Source organism: Bombus affinis, chromosome 8 (assembly GCF_024516045.1).
Source record: "Bombus affinis isolate iyBomAffi1 chromosome 8, iyBomAffi1.2, whole genome shotgun sequence".
Taxonomy (NCBI): Eukaryota; Metazoa; Arthropoda; class Insecta; order Hymenoptera; family Apidae; genus Bombus; species Bombus affinis.
In genome coordinates, this window is record NC_066351.1 from 9727348 (window position 1) to 9749522 (window position 22175).

Genomic DNA, 22175 nt, shown 5'->3' on the forward strand with positions numbered 1-22175 from the left:
AAAGAATATTAAAGAAAATAAATTTTGATATATTTTTATATTATCATAGTTTTAATAAATTTAATTTGAGTAATCTTATTCCTTATGCACATCTTCAACAAACATTTCTTACATAATATTATTATATAGAAAAATTAAGACATTAACTTCTTTTATATAGAAAATAGAAGACGGCGAAGGAGAAAGAAAAAATTAAGCAAATTTCATGAGAATACATTCAAAGGAGATATATTTATATAGAGAAGATACATGTGAAGACAAATAAAAAGATATAACATAAAAGAAAGAACCTAATATAACACTATTGTAATAGAAATGTTTACATAATCTCATGTTTATGGACTATGAATACATTATGCAAAAATTACGTGAGATTGATTTCTTTTAATGCTTTAGTAATATCTATAACTCAAAATTACAAATATGCTTATATATATACATAAATATATGAAATTAGAAGTAAGTAAAATGATTATTTCAACATTTTTCATACAAAGGACATTTTCATAAATACTGAACTAAATTTTCATCAAATTTTTTCTGCAGCACACAATTTATTTCACTACATACGTTCATTAAAATTATTTATAAAGTTATACATAAAGTTATTTATAAAGTTTATAAAGTAGTATATAATTACACACATATATCAATACTGTTTTATTAGAACATAATTTATTAACATTTAAGAAACAGAAGAATTTGAATCCATAGAAATACCTGAAACTCCTCTTATTCTTTTGAAATTATGATTAATTTTAACATCAATGAACCAATCGTAACATATCTTAACATTGAACATTTTTCATTAATTCATAACAATTTCTTATTGTAAATTTGAAAAATAATCTGTTTCTTAAATGCCAACATATATGGATTGAACAATGTATATGCAGTTAATTTTTTTACACAGTATAAAAGTAATGTTTAGATTTCGTATTTACGCATGTTATTTTATCGCAAAAAAGCCATTTATGGAAAATCAGTTGTACATATATATATATAATATTATACATACATATATGTATATCAACTATAAAGTATATTAACAATATCACTCTTAAAGACGTTTGATATTATTATTAAACATTATTCAAATACGAAAACCGTACCTTTTAGATAAGAATGATCGGCTGTGTGCAGAAATGCGTAAATAACTAGAACTTATCTTTCTATTCTTTTGTGTCAAACTTAATAAACATTTACTATTTATTGAGAAAGACTGAAACTATTCAGTTACAATACTCAAATTTTTATGATTTATTTAAATTTAACAACACCAGTTGGGTTGAAATATTATTTTATGTTTTCTTTCTAATTATTTTTAAAAGATGAAGAACACTATATAGTATGAAGTTTAGTAATTAATATTTATTTTTATTTCAATAAAAACTAAACAAAGAATTTAATTTTTTTTATCTTTTTTTATCATAAATTTTATATAATTTTATAAAATATCTATTGAATTATAGAATTTTTCCTTAAATCTGTAATTAGTACCTTAATAATAGTAATAATAATAGTAATATATTTATATCATTATCTATATAGGCTCTAATAATTATAATATATGAATAATTGTAATATTTTGAAGCGGAACTTAATTTTTTATTAAATCACTACAACATCTGCAGTTAATTTAATAAACTAAAAAAGTTACATAATTTATATTTTTTTGACCATTGAATATAGATGTATATAAATAAAAAAAGTAGAAAATTACATATTTTCCTATTAATAATTCAAAATCTAATTCAAAATGAACATTTTAAAGTATATAAATTTATATAATTTTTATATATTATATCAAATTTATATATGATTTTTTTAAATAGACACTTAGGTATCTAGACATATCTCTGAGATACTATTGACCTCTTTTTTATTTTATGCTAGAATACACTGTATTGGAACAGAAAAACAGTTTTGAATAAGTATACATCAAATGTATTCTTTGTTATTCTTTGGCGAAGTACCAGGAAATTATATTGCAATTAAAAAACAATATATATCGTAATTACTGTAAGAATATTCCATTATCATTTTTTATAAAACTAGCTTCTTTTATAATATAAAAAAATTTCTACATTTTAATGTAATTTGATCAAACAATACAAACTACTGCTCTTAATTATGTACTAAAAAGATAAAAAATAGCATAAAAATAAAAATAATGTTTTATACTCCAGATTTCTATATTTAAAGCTGCAATATTCATTTAGGAATGTTGTCCTTTACTGAAAACTTCTGTTTTGTTTCTGGTAAAAGCACATTTTAATATTATTCTCTATGTATTTATGATAATCTTCGTATTTTTTTTCATGCAAGATATTATTCATATAGACAAAAAGTTTTAAATTACACGTAGATCTCTCTAAAAAAAGACAACTAACCTTCATTTTGAAGAAGTAATTTTAGTATCATTCACAAGTAATAGCATAATGAAGTGTTTGTATATAATCATTCTGATATTTTAGGATCATTATCTTGGCTATCAGTAATCTTTTCAGAAACTGTCACATCGATCAATGACTCATCATCCTGCCTATTGCTTACATCGGAGCAACCTTTAGAGTCTATTATATTAGCATTTAGTTCATCAATGTCTCGTGTATAACAGTCTTTGTTACTAGATTTTTTTGTTTCATCAATACTCAAGATGTTAGTTTCTTCTTTTAAAACACTTATGGAAGTATCTTTCCTTGTAGTTTCCTCTAGTGTTTCTATAGATTGTTCCCTCACAAATTCTTTTAAGTTGGATGTATTTCCATCTTTAACATTCTCAGAACACTGAATGTTTATATTTGGTTCACTTATTTTCATTTCAGTATTACATATTTGTGTATGTATGTATGTATCTTCATCTTTTCTTGGTTTATCCACTTTCATATTTTGGACTATTTCATCTACAGTAAGTTCTACAACAGAGTCAGTATTCAGACATGAATTATCTGTGCTTTCTTCTATTTTTTGATTTTGACTTTCACTATCTTCTGGTAATCTGTTTATATCTACGTTTTCTTCCTTGTTTCTTTCATTCACTTCTTTTATTACAGCATCTTCAGATATATTTTCCACAAATGGTATTAAAATATCAACAATATTTTTCCCATTAAAACTTAATTTAACATTGGAAAGATTACTGATATCATCAAGAATCTCGAACTGAAACATTGTTTTTCCATCTGCAGCAAGTTCTTCAAATATTTTGCAAGCATCTAAAGGCCAAGAATTTATATTGTTTGGTTTTCGCAGGCCACAACATTTCGATAAAGGAGGGATACTTATAACGTCTGCTGGTAACATTCGTGTTTCGTTTGTAATCGTTATGTTGCCATAATCTATACATAGAACTTCAGTACCTTTTCCAGAATGTGAAAGAATTTTTGCCCTGTGCCATTGACCACTTTTTAAACATTTTGCAGCACAAATAGTACCAATGTCAAATATACTTAATGGAAGGAAACTAGGTGCTGCTTGTAATCTCTCTAATATTATGTTTAAGTCTTTAGTGTCGTTTTCTGTTCGAATCCAGAATTCATCAGGTGAATTAATGCAACTAACAAATACATTTGATGAATTTTCTTCACCCAAAGGAGATAATCGTTTCTCTATGATGGGTGAATGACGTTCACAGAAGTTTGCAAGTATATCTGTTACATTTTTACCATCTAGTGTTAATTTTACCAATGATGTTTCACCTTCATTAATTATGTCTAACAAAAATATAGTTGCTCCATCAGCTGCTAATGTTACAAATTCCTTACAAGCTTTTTCTGACCATTTCGTAATCCCTTCTGGCATAATTAAAGAACATTTTCTTGATAGAGGAGGTATAACTGCAAGATCTGACGGTATAGCACGTATTTCGGTTGAGGTAGCTGAATTTCCATAATCTATATATATAACTCGTGTAGCACTGTCACTGTGTGATATAACACGTGCCCTATACCAACATTCATCTTCAGGATATTTGGCAACACACAATAAATTTTCTTTAATTTCATCCACTTTGGGAAACATATGTGCTACAAGAAATCTATCAGTCAGAATTTCTAAATTACCAACAGATTTTTCTTCTTGAACCCAAAACTCACTTGGAGAGTTAATGTGACATACAAAAGCAGAATAGGGATCCAATTCAAGGTCAACTATTTCATCTATTAATTCTTCTTCTGTATGAATCTTTACCGCATAATGATCTTTGACTAACATTTCACTAACACTTTTACCATTTACTAACAAGTCTATTCGTTTTGGAACACTATTTGCTATTACTATGGCTTCCACAGAAGCATCATCATCTTTTACTAAACCTTCGAATTTTTTACAAATTGTAGAATTCCAATCTTCTGTTTCTGCAGGAATAACATCTAATCTGCATTTAATTGCATATCCTTTTATTTCTTTCCACGCATCTGACAACTGTCGGATCTTTCCAGATTTATTATTGATAATATCTGTATTTCCATGATCAATAAATCGAACAGTGGTGATATCTTCATCGGCATCGAGTACCTGTGCCCTATACCAATAATTATTTATAGTGTTCAAAACAATGCACAGACTTCCTTCTTCTAATATTCCATCTATCTCTGGAAATGAAAGTGCTTCATGTTGAAGTTGCATATGTTTACTATGAAAGTCGAGGATATCATCTGCATAGTGAAGCCAGAACTGACTAGGTGAATCTACATGACTTACAGAGACTTTATATTTATAACCCTCTGTCATATTATGAATTGCAGATTCTCTCAATCCATATATCTTCTGTTCTGATGTTAAATTAAGGGAACGGAATTTGCTACTGAACTTTTCTCCATTATGTAGCAATTCCACTACCCATTTTTTGTTAACATTATAAAAAACGCAAGTAAGAATTTTGTTTAGCAAATAATGTTCTAATGTATCTGATTGTTCAAATACTGTACCCTTAATTATTACTGATAGTGAAACATTAATAGCTAACTGGTGTGGTGTATAAAACTGTGAATCTAACACCATTACTCTATTATGGGGCACACAGATACAAGTGCCAAAATCAACGTAATTTATACAAACTCCATTCTCAGAATGACTTAGAATCTTAGCTCGATACCACTGATCACTACTGCTTCTAACAGCGCATAAGCGACCCACCTTCGGTTTCAATAATTTTCCGGAAATAGGATAATACTTATTGAGTGCCTGAAGTAAATTTTTCTCCACTTGGTAGTTTTCAGTAAATTTTAGCCAGATACTACCAGAGTGATCTACATGTGCCACTATTACTTCTTGAGTAGAACTAAGAATAGGCAATGGACATATTGGTAATAATCTTTCATCTGACTTTTCGGAAATATTTATTTTATGACCATTTAGGTCAAATAATTTTACGATAAGTCTGCAAAAATAAAATTAAATTTTATGTACATAGAAAAATGAATAAAATCATAATTAGGATAGATAATTGCATTGTGATACTACCAAACTAAGTGAGTACAGTTTCTTTTAATTAAAATTTTGCAGAATTAGCATCATTACTATTCTTCAAACTCATATGCAGGATGGATATGAATTTGATGGATTAATGATACATGAATCATTTATCATTAAAAATTTTAATTTACATTTAAAAAAAAAAGCATTGGTCAAACGACTACGAATGACTTCATTTTCTATTCACTTATTAGGGTAGCATCATATCGTAGATTTCTCTGTATTCACATTACCAATTTCTTTGAATTTTATAAAAGAACATGAAACAAAAATATATTTTGTTCATTACTAGAAAAATATTCTAATAACAATTTATAACAAGCTGAAGATTAAATTTACCTATTATTGTCAATTTCTTCCACATTTATAATTACTTCTTTTCCCTCAATAACTTCTTTGAATCTAGTATTTGTAGTATTTGTCTCAGAAATAGTATCTTTTACAAGGGAACATTCAATTGATTGATACTGCATTACAGAAAGTTCTCCTGGTAAAGCTAACACCTAAATTAATAAGTTATAATAATAATCAAAAGTTTTTATTAAACAAAGACGATGTAAAAGCAAATAATGTAAGGATATTTTTATTATACTGAATATATCATACTAAATATTTCAAATATTTAATCAAGCGCATTGGTTAGTATTAAGCAATATACTATTAATTTAAAGATTTATACTTAAAAAATTAATAATCTTAACATAAATAAAAACTACTTTAGTTCTACTATAAATCTTTAATTCGCTAAAATGAATTGTATTATTGCATTAACATTCTTCAATGCAGCAAGTATGGTATTAAGTAACTTCTACTCCTAGCAATGTTACATTATCTATACATAAATTGAATTTATCATTTGCATTGATCTTGCTTTTGTATTTTTCTTTTTTGCAAAACTCACACTATCTGACAGAATTTCATGGTATGCTCCAGTATCAATGAATTTTACGTTAAAGCCTGTGGATTGTGAATGGCTATTGATTACCGCCCGTCTCCAAACTCCATTTGAATAAACCAAACAACCTGTGCCTGGGCATATCTCATGGATTGATAATCGTTGCACCACCTGCTATTGTCATATTTATCCTTACCAATATTGTAAATGTACTTAAATTTTTATGCACAAGTTTAATTTTAAAAAATATTATAATGATATTAGTTTCATACTACCCTTGATATGATCTTCAATTAAAATTATTTTGATAAATAAATAATTTTTAGCTTAATTTTTTATAGAGACTTGAAATATAAATAGAGATAAGTTACTTATTAAATATAATCTTATTTTTATTAGTATCAAAATACTACACATTGCAGAAATGATTAGATATATGTATTCAACATATCTATAAAAAAAATGAAAAATTAACATGCAATGTTAAACATAACAGAATAAGGAGAATGAAATATTTACTTCTATTAACATAGTAAATTATGAATGTATTATGTAAGTGAGTATATAGAAATAAAAATAACAACACAAAAACATTAATTAACAAAAATATTGATTTTAAAAATACATACAGTTTATTATGTAAAATAAATATATTTAAAGTTAAAAATATCTAAATATTTATTCTTGTAAAAAAAATAAAAATTTTAAAATACACAAAATGCTAGAAGTTAGAATAAAATTTTCTAAATAAATTTGAAATGAATTTTGTATTTATACTATTAATGTGCTCAACATGATTTCGTATATTTGTTTTAATATAAGTATTCTAATAATAAGTAGTGAATATAATGCAATTCTATGATTGTAGTACTGCACAAAATACATAAACTTACCTCTTCTTACTTTATAAAATACATTTTATTTACAAATTATTAATCAAATACAGGTCCATTAATCAAAATATAAAATGGCAGAGATATTACTGTGTATGATAAATGTATAAACATATTAAATACACTGAACACATAACTTGGTAGAAGAAAATGTCAGTACAGCACAAGGAAGATGAATTTTACTTTGATTAAGTTATTAATACCATACATCGTGCAATAAAAGACAATAACAAAGGACATATGATTAGAATAATGAAGATTAGTAATAGATTGTTAATACAGTAATTGCATAGTTTCTCTTATAATAATTTTTGTTAGTTTGAGGATTAGTTTGTTATGATCTTTTCCAATTTTTTAATATCGCAATCAAAGGTACATAATAAAAAGGAACAATTGCAATAGTAATTAAACCATTTCAATTAATTATTAGCATAAATATTAATAATAATCATGTATCAGTACAAATAGTTTGTAACTCATGCATTAAAATATGTACTATTCAAATTTTAATAATATAATTAAGTTAATTTTATGTTTAAAGCATTTTTTTAACAATTTTTTGTTTAAAGATATTTTTTCTCTCAATTTTATAAATTTAATATTTTAACTAAATTTAGAAAGATTATAATATTTCTTATTAACAGATGTATAAATAAATTAGATCTACTTAAACAATAATTTTTACATATCAGTAACTTCCATGCATCAAATATAAAATTAAACCTGCATTCATCTATTCATCTTACACTGCAAGTACATGAGTACTATGTACTTGCAGTGTAATATAATAGATAAGTACATAATTATAAAAAATGATTAAATATAATGTAATCGTGAAAAAACGGATAATACAATAGATAGATACATACATATACATAGATAGATAGATACATAATCATAAATAATGTACTCATGCAATATCTACTTAGATTACTATTCATGATATTTTTATTTAATAATGTAATTAAACATATTTGCATGTGTGTAAACGTACCTCAGGATTTTTGTCAGCCATGTATGTATTAATTATATCTTGACATTCAGTAGCTGAAGGTAATTGTATATAGAATTCTGATATATCTCGAACACTTGAAACTTTTACTCGAAGTGCTTGACCATTTAAGAGATTTATATCTACTCTTTTTATGTTAGATTTAATTATTGATGTTGAAGTATTATTATCTGAAAGTAAAATAATGCTACATATTATATACTTCTTGGTTATTATTAAAATTAATCATATGTAAGTATGTTTAATCATGTTTTACATTTTTGTTCATGAAACATATTTAATCGTTTTTACTTGTTCTTTTTAATACATATCTTCTTCTAAAATGCAAATTAAAATAGGATTATACTTTTTGTAATTTTTTATTATGCTAAAATCTTAAAATAAGATTCACTGTTATATTAATCAATTATTTCATATGTTATTTGTATTAGTTCTATTATTAACATTTAATATATGTGCGTACGTTATATATATAAAATTGTAAGAGGTACACTTTTATAAAATAAAATTATATAATTATATCGTTACATTAAAAAAAATATATTACAAAATATAAGATTTGTTTAATATTTTTCATTAAAAATTCTTTTGCCTACTTTTAAAAAGAAAACGAATTATTTAATTTTATTTTTAGAAACTGTTTAAATCAGATATAAATAAGTTATAAAACAGATATATAAAAAATTATCTTAATAATGTATTAATGTTTAAAAAAAATTATCTTAACATCAACATCTGATTTAGTACCTGAATTGGATAGTGATGCAAGATTTAGTTTAGCTAACATCTTAGCTATATCATTTCCGTCATTAATTAACGATATTAAATATTTATTATCTTTTTTTTCGTGAAAAACACATGTGCAGTTGTCAACATTAAAACAATTATCAATTGCTTTTGTATCTGCTTCAGACCAATTAAAACCATTTAGTGGAGCAACATTTAGCAATGAACATTGGACAGCTTGTTTAGGAAGACGTGTTAATTCCTTTTCTACTGGATAAATGTTCTGAGGACTAACTATAGCACTATTTCCAAAATCTATGTACTGAATAAGATGACCATTTATTTTATTTAATTCAATGATTTCTGCACGATAAAAAGCTCCGTCGTCAGAGAATAATGCTATTACTGGAGATCCAACCTAAAGATATTTATAAAAACCTGTTAATAATATATGTAATAATGGAAATTTTAGATCATCCAAATCAAATAATCACCTGTAACTTATGTGGAATTGGTTTTTTAACAGCATATATCCTCTGAATTTCATTCATCATAAACTTAAATTCGTTTTCGTTATCGAGTATTTGACAATAAAAATCATTGGGATTTGTAAACCATGTAATAATCACGTCTTTTTTAGTTCCAGATGCATATGGAATTGTAGTCCATTCAGTTATGTTTCCTTTTATTAGGTCGATATCCTTACAAAATTCTCTATTTATGAAAATCTCTGTTTGCTCATCATCAGTCATTCTTTTCAGTAAGACACTGTACATACCATTTTCTTCACTTATAAATTCTGCTTCTACTGTTTTATTAATAACTAAATTCTCGAAAGCTTTTGTTTTGTTTGAATCAAGATTATCATCCTTTACACCAAATAGTTTACAATGTATAGCTTGTATTGGGAGTTTCGAAAATTCCTTTTCTATACATTTAATTTTACTACATTGAACTGTTTCTATATTGCCATAATCTATGAATTGTACAGTTGCACTATAATCGGTAGTGGATATGATTACAGCTCTATACCATTTTAGGTCTTTTGAATATTGAGCAACGCAATATGCGCCATTATACATGTTAGATTCTAGTAGTAACCTTCCTCCATCTTGATATATTGATGCAATATTTTCCATCATAGTTTCTAAAGCAATATAATCAGTATTTAATTGTACAAAAAAGTCACAGAGACTATTTATAACAACTACTTCACAAGGTTTTATAATTCCAGTAGTTATAGTATGATGTGGAATATGAATTGCAGTATGTTTCACAGTACTTCGTCCTTTTTCATCACAGGTATAATTAGCGATGCTTGGCTTATTTTGTACAAGCCTATATCCTTGTCCTTTTCTTTCGCTATTTGTCTTCCCACTTTTATATTTTCCGTCGTTATTTCTATCATTGGATTTGTTACTTTGCATTCTTTCAGAAATGTCTCCACGTCTAGAATAACTACCACGATTAGTACTACTTTTTCCATGTTTGGTATTGCCCTTACATGATGTATCCGAAGCTCTATTTCTATTACCTCTGGTACCTTTCCCGATTTTAGGCGAATCATTACCATCATGTTTATTGCTCCATTTATCTTTTGTACTACGATTATTAGGAGACTCATTTCCATTAAATCTTTCATTTTGTGAATCATCATGATCAAAATTACTTGATTCAATTTTACAAATATTAAACTTATTCACTTCTTTATCAGTACTATCGTAATGTGTTTGATGCAGTGATATTGATTGATTGTTTTTATGACATTTATTTATATCCGCATTTTCTTTAGTTTTCAAAATCAGTTTAAAAGAGTACTGATTTTTTACATGTTCAACTGGAACTATATGAAACAATTCAGAAAGAATATTCATGTTATGCTCTTTTTCATACAAATCCACCATTAGACCATTAGAAGTTATATCTATAACTTTTATATGGAAGCGTTTCTCCAAAGTGTACGACTCAAACCGATCTTGAGTTTCTTGAGTAGGTTCAATCACTCGTTGACCATGCAAAGTACATTTTATAGCTTGTGCTGGCAATATTTTGACTAAGTCGGCACGAATTGAACGAAGAGACTTTAAAGTTACAGTTTCTTCATTACCATAGTCTACATATAAGACTCTTATTTTATCTCCATTTATGTTCAGAATCCGTGCTCTATACCAGTGATTATCATATAAAGCAGCACAAGGAAGACCAACCTTTAATTCTGCTAGACTTAAAGTAGGTGCAGTTTTACAAAAATCCGCTAAATTATTCATTACTAATTCAAGAGATGGTACATAATCCTCAAGTCGTACAAAAAATTTTTTATAAGATTCCACAAACGAAACATAGACATTTACTATGTCTCCTACAAATAATGATTTCGGTGTTTGGTATGTAAAACAATTTATAGATTTCAGCATAAGTGGAGGTGGAAATGCTTGTCTAAGAAGGTCTTTTATGTTTTTTCCATTATCATATAATTCTCCATATTGTACTAAAGGTGGTCCCTCTGGTGGGCAGACATGCAAAACAAGGAGCTTTCCCGCTAGTACTTGTTTAAAATATTCTTTCATTGTAGCTGTAACACTTAATTCGTGTACACCGCTTAATGTAAACCGAATAGAAAGCACTCTAGGATTAATAAAGTGAGGTGGTAACTTGAAAATATCTGTGTATGGTAACACTTCCGTGTGACCAAAATCGACATAGTAAAGTTTACACTTATTTTCCATAACAGACATTACAACAGCTCTGCATAACACCTTATCTCGCGTATAACGACCTAGACATACTGATCCAGGTAATGGAGGTTCTTGTAATGGCTCTAAAGGATGATTGTTAATATCTCTCATGAGTATGTGCAATATCTGGGTGGTACTTTGAAGTTGCACAGAAAACTTATGTGGACCATCTTCTACAAATGAAACATATACATCATGCTTTGATGATACATCCAAAACGCGAGACTTAAATACAAGAGTTTCTTGAACAGAGGCGTGCTGCATATGTTTTTGCTGAGCTGCACAGCATGAACAATCATTTTGTTGAAATTCTTGAACTTCATTTTCAGCAGAATGTAATGAACCCAGATTTTTTTCATATAATAGCAATTCAGGGTCTGTTATACCTCTTGAACTAGAAAGATATATAAAAGTTTTAGTAAGAGTAATGTCTATAAATTCTTCCAAATTCCCAGTAACATTTTATTAAATATAAATAAATATAATTTAATAATAATATGAAAGTCAATATTTTAAACTTATAATTGATAATAAAATGCGAAATTATGAGTGACACAAACATAAGATTATGAATAATAATTACAAAAACAATATGATACAGAAATATTTATTTTAGAGACATCAAAAAAAAGTAAATACCTATACATTTCTAGCAATGTTGCCTTTTTTGCTATGAATCTCCTGATTAACATTTCACTGAAATCCTCATCATTGTACACAAGTTTAATAAAATTATCGGTATTGGTTATGGTATGAATCACAATTTTATATTCATTGTACCTTAGAGTCTTCTGAATTGACTCAATTACTTCGTTAGACCAATGATCATTTACAGGTAATAAATGCATTAATGTAAATTGAAACGCCACAGGTGGAAAAGATTGTAAAGATTCAGAACCAGGTATATCGTCAAGTAAATGTATTTCTTGTATTGGCAATAATTCAAGATTGCCATAATCGATGAAATGCAAAAGCACAGTATTATCAATATTATTTATATGCTTTATTCTTGCTCGGTAATATCCTTCATTTTGAAATTTAGCACAGCAAAGAGCATTTATGCGCAAACTGTCTGACTGAGTTTTAACACAGTTTTGACGTCTAGTAAATTGTTCAACAAGGGGTAAAATCATACGTTCTACACATGTTGCAGAATTTTTATCAATTTGACCCCATATTCTGAGGAATGTATGACATGGTTCAATATGAGTCACAAAAATAATCAACTCTGAATTTTGTTTTATGTTCATTGTGTTATATAATTTTTCGTATAATAAAAATTTGTATTTTTTTATATATATTTTTAATTTTTATTTCATTAAATAGGTGAACTTGTGTAATCTGAAATACAGAACTTTTGTTAGATACCTCAAAAGTAATTTTACTCAATCCTAACCGTTATCGGAAAGTAGGTCACCTTAGCCACGACTTATTAAATAATGAGATCGGAGGATTATGCGATTATATACCTTTCCTAACGGCATTACTTCTTATGTATATAATTTTAAAAGTTACCGATATAAACAATTTTTTTTATTTTTACCATATTGTATCAAAGGGTATCACGTAACCGTTTCATATTCTATTAAATTGTTTGATTCCTTACTCATTTGAATATAATATAATAAAAATTTACATAAAACTTCTTTTCACATATGCTACTGTTTGTTCTATTTGCAATATTAAATATGTAGATCACATTCACCAATTGCAAATGTACATACACCTAAACCGATATTCTTTATATGATACTGCGTATAAAAAAAGGTATATCAATATTACAACTAAATGTAAAGCTACATGTAATACAAACCTCACAATTAGGGTATCAAAGACGTTTTTTTTAATTCATTTCACTAGAAATTAAATAATTATTAGCTTTTCCACAAAATTTCTCTTTTACATACAGCGTCAGTATCTGGCGGCTGACCGGCTTCTTGTTACGCCCACGGAAGTTTTCTTGAACACTATTTTGAAATGATTAGATAGCGCGAAAATTTAAATTATATGCCGTTTAAGATACGTTCTATACATTTAATACTGTCAAAAAGGATATAAATGAATTTTAATTTAATATTCTTTTCAAATATGCATATTAACATTTACTAAATATATTAGTATAATTGTGAAAATAGTAATCTTTATTTATAAAATTCCTTATAAATATTTTTATTACATTTTCAAATAAAATATTGCGGTGAAATATTAATTGTTCATGAAAAATATGTTTTGTTAATATTATCATATATGTGTGTTACTAGAAATAAATATGACAACTACGTAATATACGTACATATATATTTATATATGCATATATACTTTTCTATATGCTACTATACATATATATAAAAGCATATATTTTTAATTCTTAAGAACCATTACAATACATGTTTTTAAAAATTATTTTTACAAAATTGCATTACATAATTTTTTTATAAAATATACACCATTAAAAACTAAAATCTTCCATAATTTAAATAATTTTGCAAGGCTATCAAAATATTTTCTTTAAGTAACATTATTATAATTACATCAGATAAGGAAAATTCTCCTGTCTCTATCAGAACTATATTTGTATATAATTTGCACGTGATTTTAGTCAAGTTTTAAAGCTTTTTTGACAATCTCATCAAAAGTACATAAAATGTATTTAATCCCTAAATAGAATATCTATATGTTGTGTAGGAATTTAATCAAACTGATGTTGATTCAAATGTTAATTCGAATATAAGTACATGTAATTGATATCATAATACTATACTATATCATAATATTGACATAATAAATATGAAGTATACGATAGTAGATGATAAAAGATCGATAGAAAATTATATTTTACAAATTCAAATAGATAATATTACAGATCTTACTCTTATTTTTTTAAGATCTGTAAAAAAGTTTTCAGTTGCCGCAAATTCTCGGCACAATTTATGTACTTCAGAACAATGTCTTGTTTATATGTATTTGAACATGCTGAAATGCATGTATGCGAAATTACTTATATTAGTCGTTTCAGCAGTTCTGGCAATCTATTCCTCCTGTGACCAGACCAAGTTGCACTGCGACGCAAGCCCACTAGGTGTTGGTGCGACATTATAACAGAGAAAAGTAGTTAGAAAATTCATTTAATCTTTTATTTTTTAAAAAAGAACGAGTGAAGCAGAGTTAAAACATCACAATTTCGGAAAAGGGACACTTGCATTACATCATATTTACGGTTCGTTACGAAAATCATAATAAATTATCAATCATTCAAATCAGTGTTAAACAAGAACGGAAATAAACTCTCGAATCACTCGTTATGATTTACAGCTTCAAAGCTATAATTAAGTTCCTGATTGTCAAATTATTGTAAGCAATGAGATATGTAAATCTTCTCAACTGTTTTTTTAATACTACATACTGCGTTTGAACATATTAAATTTGAATGAAGTCTGATACTAAAATAATTAGCGATTTACATCTATGATGAAAGAGAAACTTAATGTTATATGAAATTTGATGCACAGCAGTATGGTTTTAGTCTAGAAAGAACGAATCTGTCTTATTTTATTTAAAAAGAAATAAGAATTTGAAGCACAATATTATCAGAAAAGTAGTAATATATTTTGTAATTCGGTAAATATAACAAAAAAAATAAAAGAATAAAAGTACAAGAAAGTACCTAACATATGCTCTATTTTTATTTTTATCATGAAAAATCGAACATTCTTATGTAATATATCTAAAATTAATTATTTATTTCATATTACACATATCCCTTTTTTTTTATTAAAAGATTATTATATATTTTTAATTTCCGCTCTTTATAATATTTGTAAAAATATTCAAATAAAAGTTTGCATAATTATTTTAGTATTTATAATTTCTTTTTACATCTAATTTTTAAATACTGGAGGTGTAAAAACTATTCGGTAAAAAATATTTTTATATTACTAGAATCGATGATAGTATTATCACCATTATAGTAAAATTATCTACAATGCACGAGAAACGCTATGATTTTTTAACAAATGTCCAGTTTATTTTTAACGATAATATTAACAAGTTGAATGAAAATTATGTTACTTTTCGATGTGCATCAATTTAAAAGATTAATATAAGAAATGCTGATAACAAATACATAAAAGATGGCAGTGCGCTAATTATATCGAATATATAAATAAGAAAATATTACTAAGTTTCAGAATATATTAACATTTTATGTGCAAAAACAGTAGATTATTGTTATTTTTTAAGATACAAACAAATTTTAAATATTCTTAATTACTCTCAATAACCTAAAGTTACGACATAACATAATTTACAACAATTATGAAAATTACATAAACATGAATTAAGTAGAATCAACATTAAAGTACAGGAACATGGAATGATATTTCTTTCCTGGAGAACATTTTTTAAGGAGATGGTAAAAAATGTAAAATTACTAATATATACATTTATAAAGCCTGAACATTCGTAATATGCAAAAGAATATTTAAAATGATCATCCACTGAATATTTAGTTGTGAAAGACTTAATTGTACTTAATTGTTTTGTTTTTAATAAGCATCACAGAGCAATGTACAGATTGCATGTCAGTACATCACATATATAAATGTTCTGCATCTTTGAACATGTACATGAGTTTATTATACTATATTTTTCATTTAATAGGATGCACATTTATTTCAATAAATTAAACTTTTTAAAAATGATCTTCATTTGATGAATAGGAAATATTAGATGCTTGTAGTCATTATAATGTAGGATGAGTGGAAGGTGATTCACTTCCTTCATCTTCCTCTAATTCATCATCTGTATCTGAAGATAAATGTTCTCTCAGAACTAAGGAACGCATTTGTTCTAATACCTGATGTAAAGAGTCTCTTTGTTCCATTCTGTCATTTAGAGGTGTAGCATCACCACTTGCTGTTCCACCAGCTGGTGTTTGTGGTGTATTACTTGGAGGTACTGGAGTATTTGTACCATCTCCGGTGCCTTTAAACAAAAAGTTACATTACCCATATATATAATGCTAATAATCATTACAAAGCTCTTACAAGTACAATTAAAACTTCAACAAACAACTGGTTTTAGTAATTATTATACCCATATCATCACTTGCAGGACTAGCTGGTCTTTCTGCTCCTCTTACTTCCCTAGTGATTTCTTCATCTTGATTAATTAATCTTAAACCTGCTACTCCTTTTTTTGGTACATTATATAAATCACGTTTAATTTTTCTTCGTCTAGAAGGATCATTTCTACGTAATTGGAGCATTGAACCAAAATCAGCAATATAAAGAAATCCTGCGATCAATAATTCACAATTCCGTTTGCCTTGTTTATATGCTGTTTCTAATTCATGACTTGTACGTTGATCATATTGCCACCAACCTGTAACAATGTAATTCAAAATTACACAAGTTATGTTGTCTATAGAATCAAAATCAGAGTTAGAGTCAGAGTCAGAGTCAGTCAGGGTCAGGGTGAGTGTGAGAATCAGAATCAGAATCGGAGTCGGAGTTAGAGTCAGAGTCAGAGTCAGAGTCAGAGTCGGAGTCAGAATCAGAATCGGAATCAGAATCAGAATCAGAATCAGAATCAGAATCAGAATCAGAATCAGAATCAGAATCAGAATCAGAATCAGAATCAGAATCAGAATCAGAATCAGAATCAGAATCAGAATCAGAATCAGAATCAGAATCAGAATCAGAATCAGAATCAGAATCAGAATCAGAATCAGAATCAGAATCAGAATCAGAATCAGAATCAGAATCAGAATCAGAATCAGAATCAGAATCAGAATCAGAATCAGAATCAGAATCAGAATCAGAATCAGAATCAGAATCAGAATCAGAATCAGAATCAGAATCAGAATCGGAATCAGAATCGGAATCAGAATCGGAATCAGAGTCAGAATCGGAATCGGAATCGGAATCGGAATCGGAATCAGAATCGGAATCGGAATCAGAATCAGAATCAGAATCGGAATCAGAATCAGAATCGGAATCAGAATCAGAATCAGAATCGGAATCAGAATCGGAATCGGAATCAGAATCAGAATCGGAATCAGAATCAGAATCAGAATCGGAATCAGAATCGGAATCGGAATCAGAATCAGAATCAGAATCGGAATCAGAATCGGAATCAGAATCGGAATCGGAATCGGAATCGGAATCAGAATCAGAATCAGAATCAGAATCAGAGTCAGAATCAGAATCAGAATCATAATCATAATCATAATCATAATCATAATCATAATCATAATCATAATCAGAATGATTACATAAACAAATGTTAAGTGTTTCAGCTGGGGAATTTACAAAGAAAAATAACTTGTATTCTGGAATACAGAAGTTTTATTACAAATATACATGGAAACTAAATTGTAATCCTTTTATAACAAAATAATGGAAATCTTTATACTTTTTACATAATACAATATTTTACATGAAAATTTATAACAGGTATATTGTGCATAATACTATAGATAGTTCTATGAATGGTTATATAAGGTATAAATACAATCAAAAACACTTTATGCCAATCATATTTAAAAAGATATAAAAGATGTAATTACAATTTATTTTATTCCTGAAACACCCTTGCAAGGTGCATCTTTTCTATCACGCTTAATATTACGTTTATAATGTGGTTGATATTTTCTGTACTGACAATTGTTTTTAAAGTCAATTATATAAAGCATGCCACAAATTAAAATTTCACATTGGGTGCTACCTAGGTTGTAAATAGCTTCCAAATCCTGGCTAGTCCTTGAATCATATTTCCACCAACCTATGAAGGGGTATGATATAAACTTCTCTATACTTCATCACATGTTTTTAACAAATAATGAAGTTATTTACTTTTTACCTTTAACGTTCTAGTAACATTGATTTTATTTGTAATTTGAAGTATATTACCTTATCTTAATAATTTACTTCTTTAACTCATGTTTTTATATCTTTGTGCATAACATCTATGATATACATATATGTATATTTGTGTAGATATATTTATATTTAATAAATTATATTTATAAGAATTATCTTATATGTAGCTAAAAAATAAAATAAATTTATGTAATAAAAGATACTGTACCATTTCTACCTTCGTAAAACCATTGGTATTCTTCTTCAAAATGTTCTGATTCCTTTTGTGCTTCATCTACTTCTACCAGCTGTGGTCTATTAAGAAAATCAGGAGGAATTTCTTGACGACACATGGGACATCTTTTGCTTTGATTCGCAACACCTTTGACACAAAGGTAACAATATATATGATTGCAAGGTAATCTTGCAGGATATATACATGGTTGAAGGCAGACTGCACATTCTAAGACTGTTGTTGAACCTAAAAAAGTTCATTTGTAAATAATGTTATAATAATAAAGACACTTGTTTGAGTAATACATGTGACAATTTTTCAATTACGTACAACCGAAATATAATTAATTTAAATAGAACGAAATATTTTTAATATATTATTATGAAATTAATCAATAATAGCTTATACATGTTAACAGAAGTGATAATGGGTTCAATACTTTCGAAACTATTTCAAAACTATACCTTCTTTTTCGTCAGCCTCCTTCTCTTTATCGTTAAGTGTGCTACTTGTTTCTTCCTGCGAGTGAAGTTTCGCTTGAGCCATAATTGCAAACAAATTTAATCCTTCATTAAACGAAATGAAAAACCGTGTGGATAGTAACACACATCATGTCAAAGTTAAAAGAATTAACAGATAACGAGTTTACCTTAAGCCATCTTCGTTGTTTATGACAGGTCAGGGGTTCTGAATTATAAAAACAAGTGAATGGATGTTTGAGAACCCCTTACATCCATTGCTTACTTCGTATTACGAAATTCATAAAATACGTAGATTGTAGCATTGTTGTAGCACATAAGGATTAATTTAAATATTAAACTTTTAGTATTTAAAAAGTAGCAAGACAAATCAACAAAAGCTTATATATAGCAAACTTCTATTTTTTATTGAGATATAGTCATTATTGATCGATGTTTATTTTTATCATATTTATATATATCAGCTTATATATATATTCGTTATATTCGAAACAATTTGTGTATTATAAATATTTTTCAAATATTTATTGATTACTATTTAAATTTGATACACTGATGTTTGATATACCTGTTTATGTCACGCGAGAGAAGGTCTGATAAAATTATTTGTCATTTCTAATTTATATCTCAATTTTGAAATTATCGAACATATAATTGTATAATTTATAATGTAATTGTAACTATATTTGGTGAAGTTGTAGGAGTGCTACTTCCTCTCTGATTTTGATAATTTTTGAATATGTTTAAAGTGCAACATTTTGAACAACTTGTTTCTATACATATAACTGGCAGTCAGTTTTAGTTTCTAAGATATTCGCAAAAAAAACCCCCATTTCAATATATTTTTGTCTATAGTTGTGCGTTTTAGTGACTGCGTATACGTCAGAAGAATGGTTTTAATTTTCTTAGTATTTAACATTTTTTAAATATCATTTATTATGTTTAGTAAATTTTGTAATTCATGTTTAATTATTGGTAAATGTACAGATCGAACCTAACCTTTTCGATATTGATGACTTTTTAATATGTGATAAGGATAAACAAAAAACTATCGATATCATACAGTACCTGTACTTGTACATGTATAGATATATCTATTTTGGTAGAAAAAATATTGATTTTTTTAAAACAAATCTATTTGTATTTATTATTGTTTCTAGCTGACATATGAGTAATGAATATGGAAATAAGGAACAATATTGATCATGCTGTAATATACAGCATGCAAATAAGTATATTTGATTTTTATTGAATGACGGATTTAAAATAACAATTATGTGTCTAAAACCAATCTCAATATAAATATACATCTATATACAAAACATATGGCTTAGGTCTTAAATAAAATTATTGTACAATATACAATTTCAAGTTTGTGTGTTAGACGCCATAAAATATTGTTAATTATTTTTCAAGGAATAGTTATATACTATATCTAGTAGATTAATTAATTTATATATAAATCATTACCAAGCTTGATTTTACGGAACATTTGGCAGTTTCTTAGTTCTCGTAAACCGTAAGGGTACAAAATATAATAACCCTATTACCTCATTTTTTAAATTATGTACATTATTATCAATTTATTTTCGGGAAAGTTAAATGTCTTTATAAAAATACATAGAAATAAAAGCTCGATTCGTACTGCAGTATTTGATATAATCTGATAAAAAGTACCCAATACTACACCGGTCAGTATCACAGCTACTCTCTGTTCTTTTAGCTTCGATGCAAATGTTAAATAGTCCTACGCGTGGGTAATTACTCATTCGGTACACATGTAGTTGCGGTATCCGGGAGAAGGGAAAAACAGAACAATTTGTGACGTTATATAATGTTGTACAACGTGTTGGCTACAGCGACGTAGGAAACTTAAGTTTCTGCAACGTACTGTAACCGAACGCAAAATAGTCTGCGCACGGCAAGAGTTAGATTTTCATATTACTCATTGATACGTACCACCAATGAGCAGAGGAAATCTTTTGGTCCAACACATATATTCTCCTTGATAAATCACTGCTAATTCATCTGGAGATCATACGTCATTTTAATCGATTGCACGAACTTATTCGTGCGTGTTTAGGAATCACAATCACCTTTAAATAATACCTGTAAATTTAGATTCTACTTTTATATTTAATCATGTCGTTTCTTCATCAATTTCTCGCGACACCGCATATCATGATATTTGGCAGCGCTCCACGACGTTTACGCCATGCACCAAGAGATTGTGCGTGTGTTTGTAACGTCCTACACCACCTCTTTGTTCTGGCGCCATCTTCGGCCTGCAATATAATATTTGTTGTAAATGAAACAACGATTATTGAGAAAATATAATATATCAAAATTCTATCTTTATCTTTTATAAATAATAAAATACAATAGCGAAACTCGATTTCATTAAATATGTTAGTTTTACAGACATTAGAATAAAAATTATGTAAATTTCAGAACATAATGTAAATTACATTATAATATCGCATCGTATTTTGTGTAATAAAAGTATCACCTTAAATATAAAAGTTTCCTTTGATGATAATTCTTGAATTTCGAAATAATCTTCAAGGTCTGTTTCACAACATACTATACACTTATCCAGATACAACGGTTCCTAAAATAGATGAAATTTCACATAATAATAAAGAGCTCAATTGCGTACATCTAATTTAAAGTCGTGAAAATAACTTACGCGCAATAATGAATAACGTCCAAGTTTTTCTTTAACTAGCAATAACGTAGCTTCCTTGATACCAATGTGTCTTGGAAAGAGAGAATCGTCGTTAAATTCAAGGTCCTCTGCATTTGGCTGTAGAAAAATTTGTATAATATGTGAACAAGCGTCAATTATAAAAATTATACAAT

The 22175-nt window shown here is 27.4% G+C and overlaps 3 protein-coding genes across 16 annotated transcripts in view; all 3 read right to left on the reverse strand.

Annotated features, from left to right (window-relative positions):
* Positions 1-2393: 2393 nt before the first annotated feature.
* On the reverse strand, positions 2394-13718 carry LOC126919544 (maternal protein tudor). Of its 7 annotated transcripts, none has more exons than XM_050728906.1 (8): positions 13553-13718; positions 12379-13080; positions 9499-12133; positions 9026-9422; positions 8261-8448; positions 6380-6544; positions 5818-5981; positions 2394-5383 (listed from the first exon to the last, which is right to left on the reverse strand). In XM_050728906.1, exons 2-8 carry the CDS (start codon positions 12987-12989, stop codon positions 2461-2463), a joined length of 7083 nt encoding a protein of 2360 aa, XP_050584863.1. In that variant the 5' UTR covers positions 12990-13080; positions 13553-13718; the 3' UTR covers positions 2394-2460. The 7 variants fall into 7 exon arrangements, with proteins under 7 accessions (XP_050584863.1, XP_050584858.1, XP_050584862.1 ...); XM_050728901.1 differs by having other exon boundaries at positions 6380-6547; XM_050728905.1 differs by lacking the exon at positions 13553-13718 and adding an exon at positions 13346-13465 and having other exon boundaries at positions 6380-6547.
* Positions 13719-14075: 357 nt separating this feature from the next.
* LOC126919341 (E3 ubiquitin-protein ligase RNF146-like) lies at positions 14076-20432 on the reverse strand. Of its 3 annotated transcripts, none has more exons than XM_050728418.1 (5): positions 19299-20432; positions 18829-19080; positions 16834-17121; positions 16595-16722; positions 14076-14814 (listed from the first exon to the last, which is right to left on the reverse strand). In XM_050728418.1, exons 1-5 carry the CDS (start codon positions 19378-19380, stop codon positions 14752-14754), a joined length of 813 nt encoding a protein of 270 aa, XP_050584375.1. In that variant the 5' UTR covers positions 19381-20432; the 3' UTR covers positions 14076-14751. The 3 variants fall into 3 exon arrangements, with proteins under 3 accessions (XP_050584375.1, XP_050584376.1, XP_050584374.1); XM_050728419.1 differs by lacking the exon at positions 14076-14814 and adding an exon at positions 18466-18522 and having other exon boundaries at positions 15911-16722; XM_050728417.1 differs by lacking the exon at positions 14076-14814 and having other exon boundaries at positions 15911-16722.
* A 110-nt stretch (positions 20433-20542) lies between these two features.
* The window catches only part of LOC126919320 (titin), a 51126-nt gene continuing 49493 nt past the window's right edge, over positions 20543-22175 (reverse strand). For 4 of the 6 annotated variants that reach the window (XM_050728330.1, XM_050728329.1, XM_050728327.1 and 1 more), the window contains 3 exons: positions 22003-22119; positions 21823-21924; positions 20543-21598 (listed from right to left, as the gene is read on the reverse strand). In XM_050728330.1, coding sequence (XP_050584287.1) covers positions 21470-21598; positions 21823-21924; positions 22003-22119 — 348 coding nt within the window. In that variant the 3' untranslated portion in view covers positions 20543-21469. The remainder of the gene's footprint in view (positions 21599-21822; positions 21925-22002; positions 22120-22175) is intronic. The other 2 variants (XR_007711555.1, XM_050728331.1) reach the window with 2 other exon arrangements.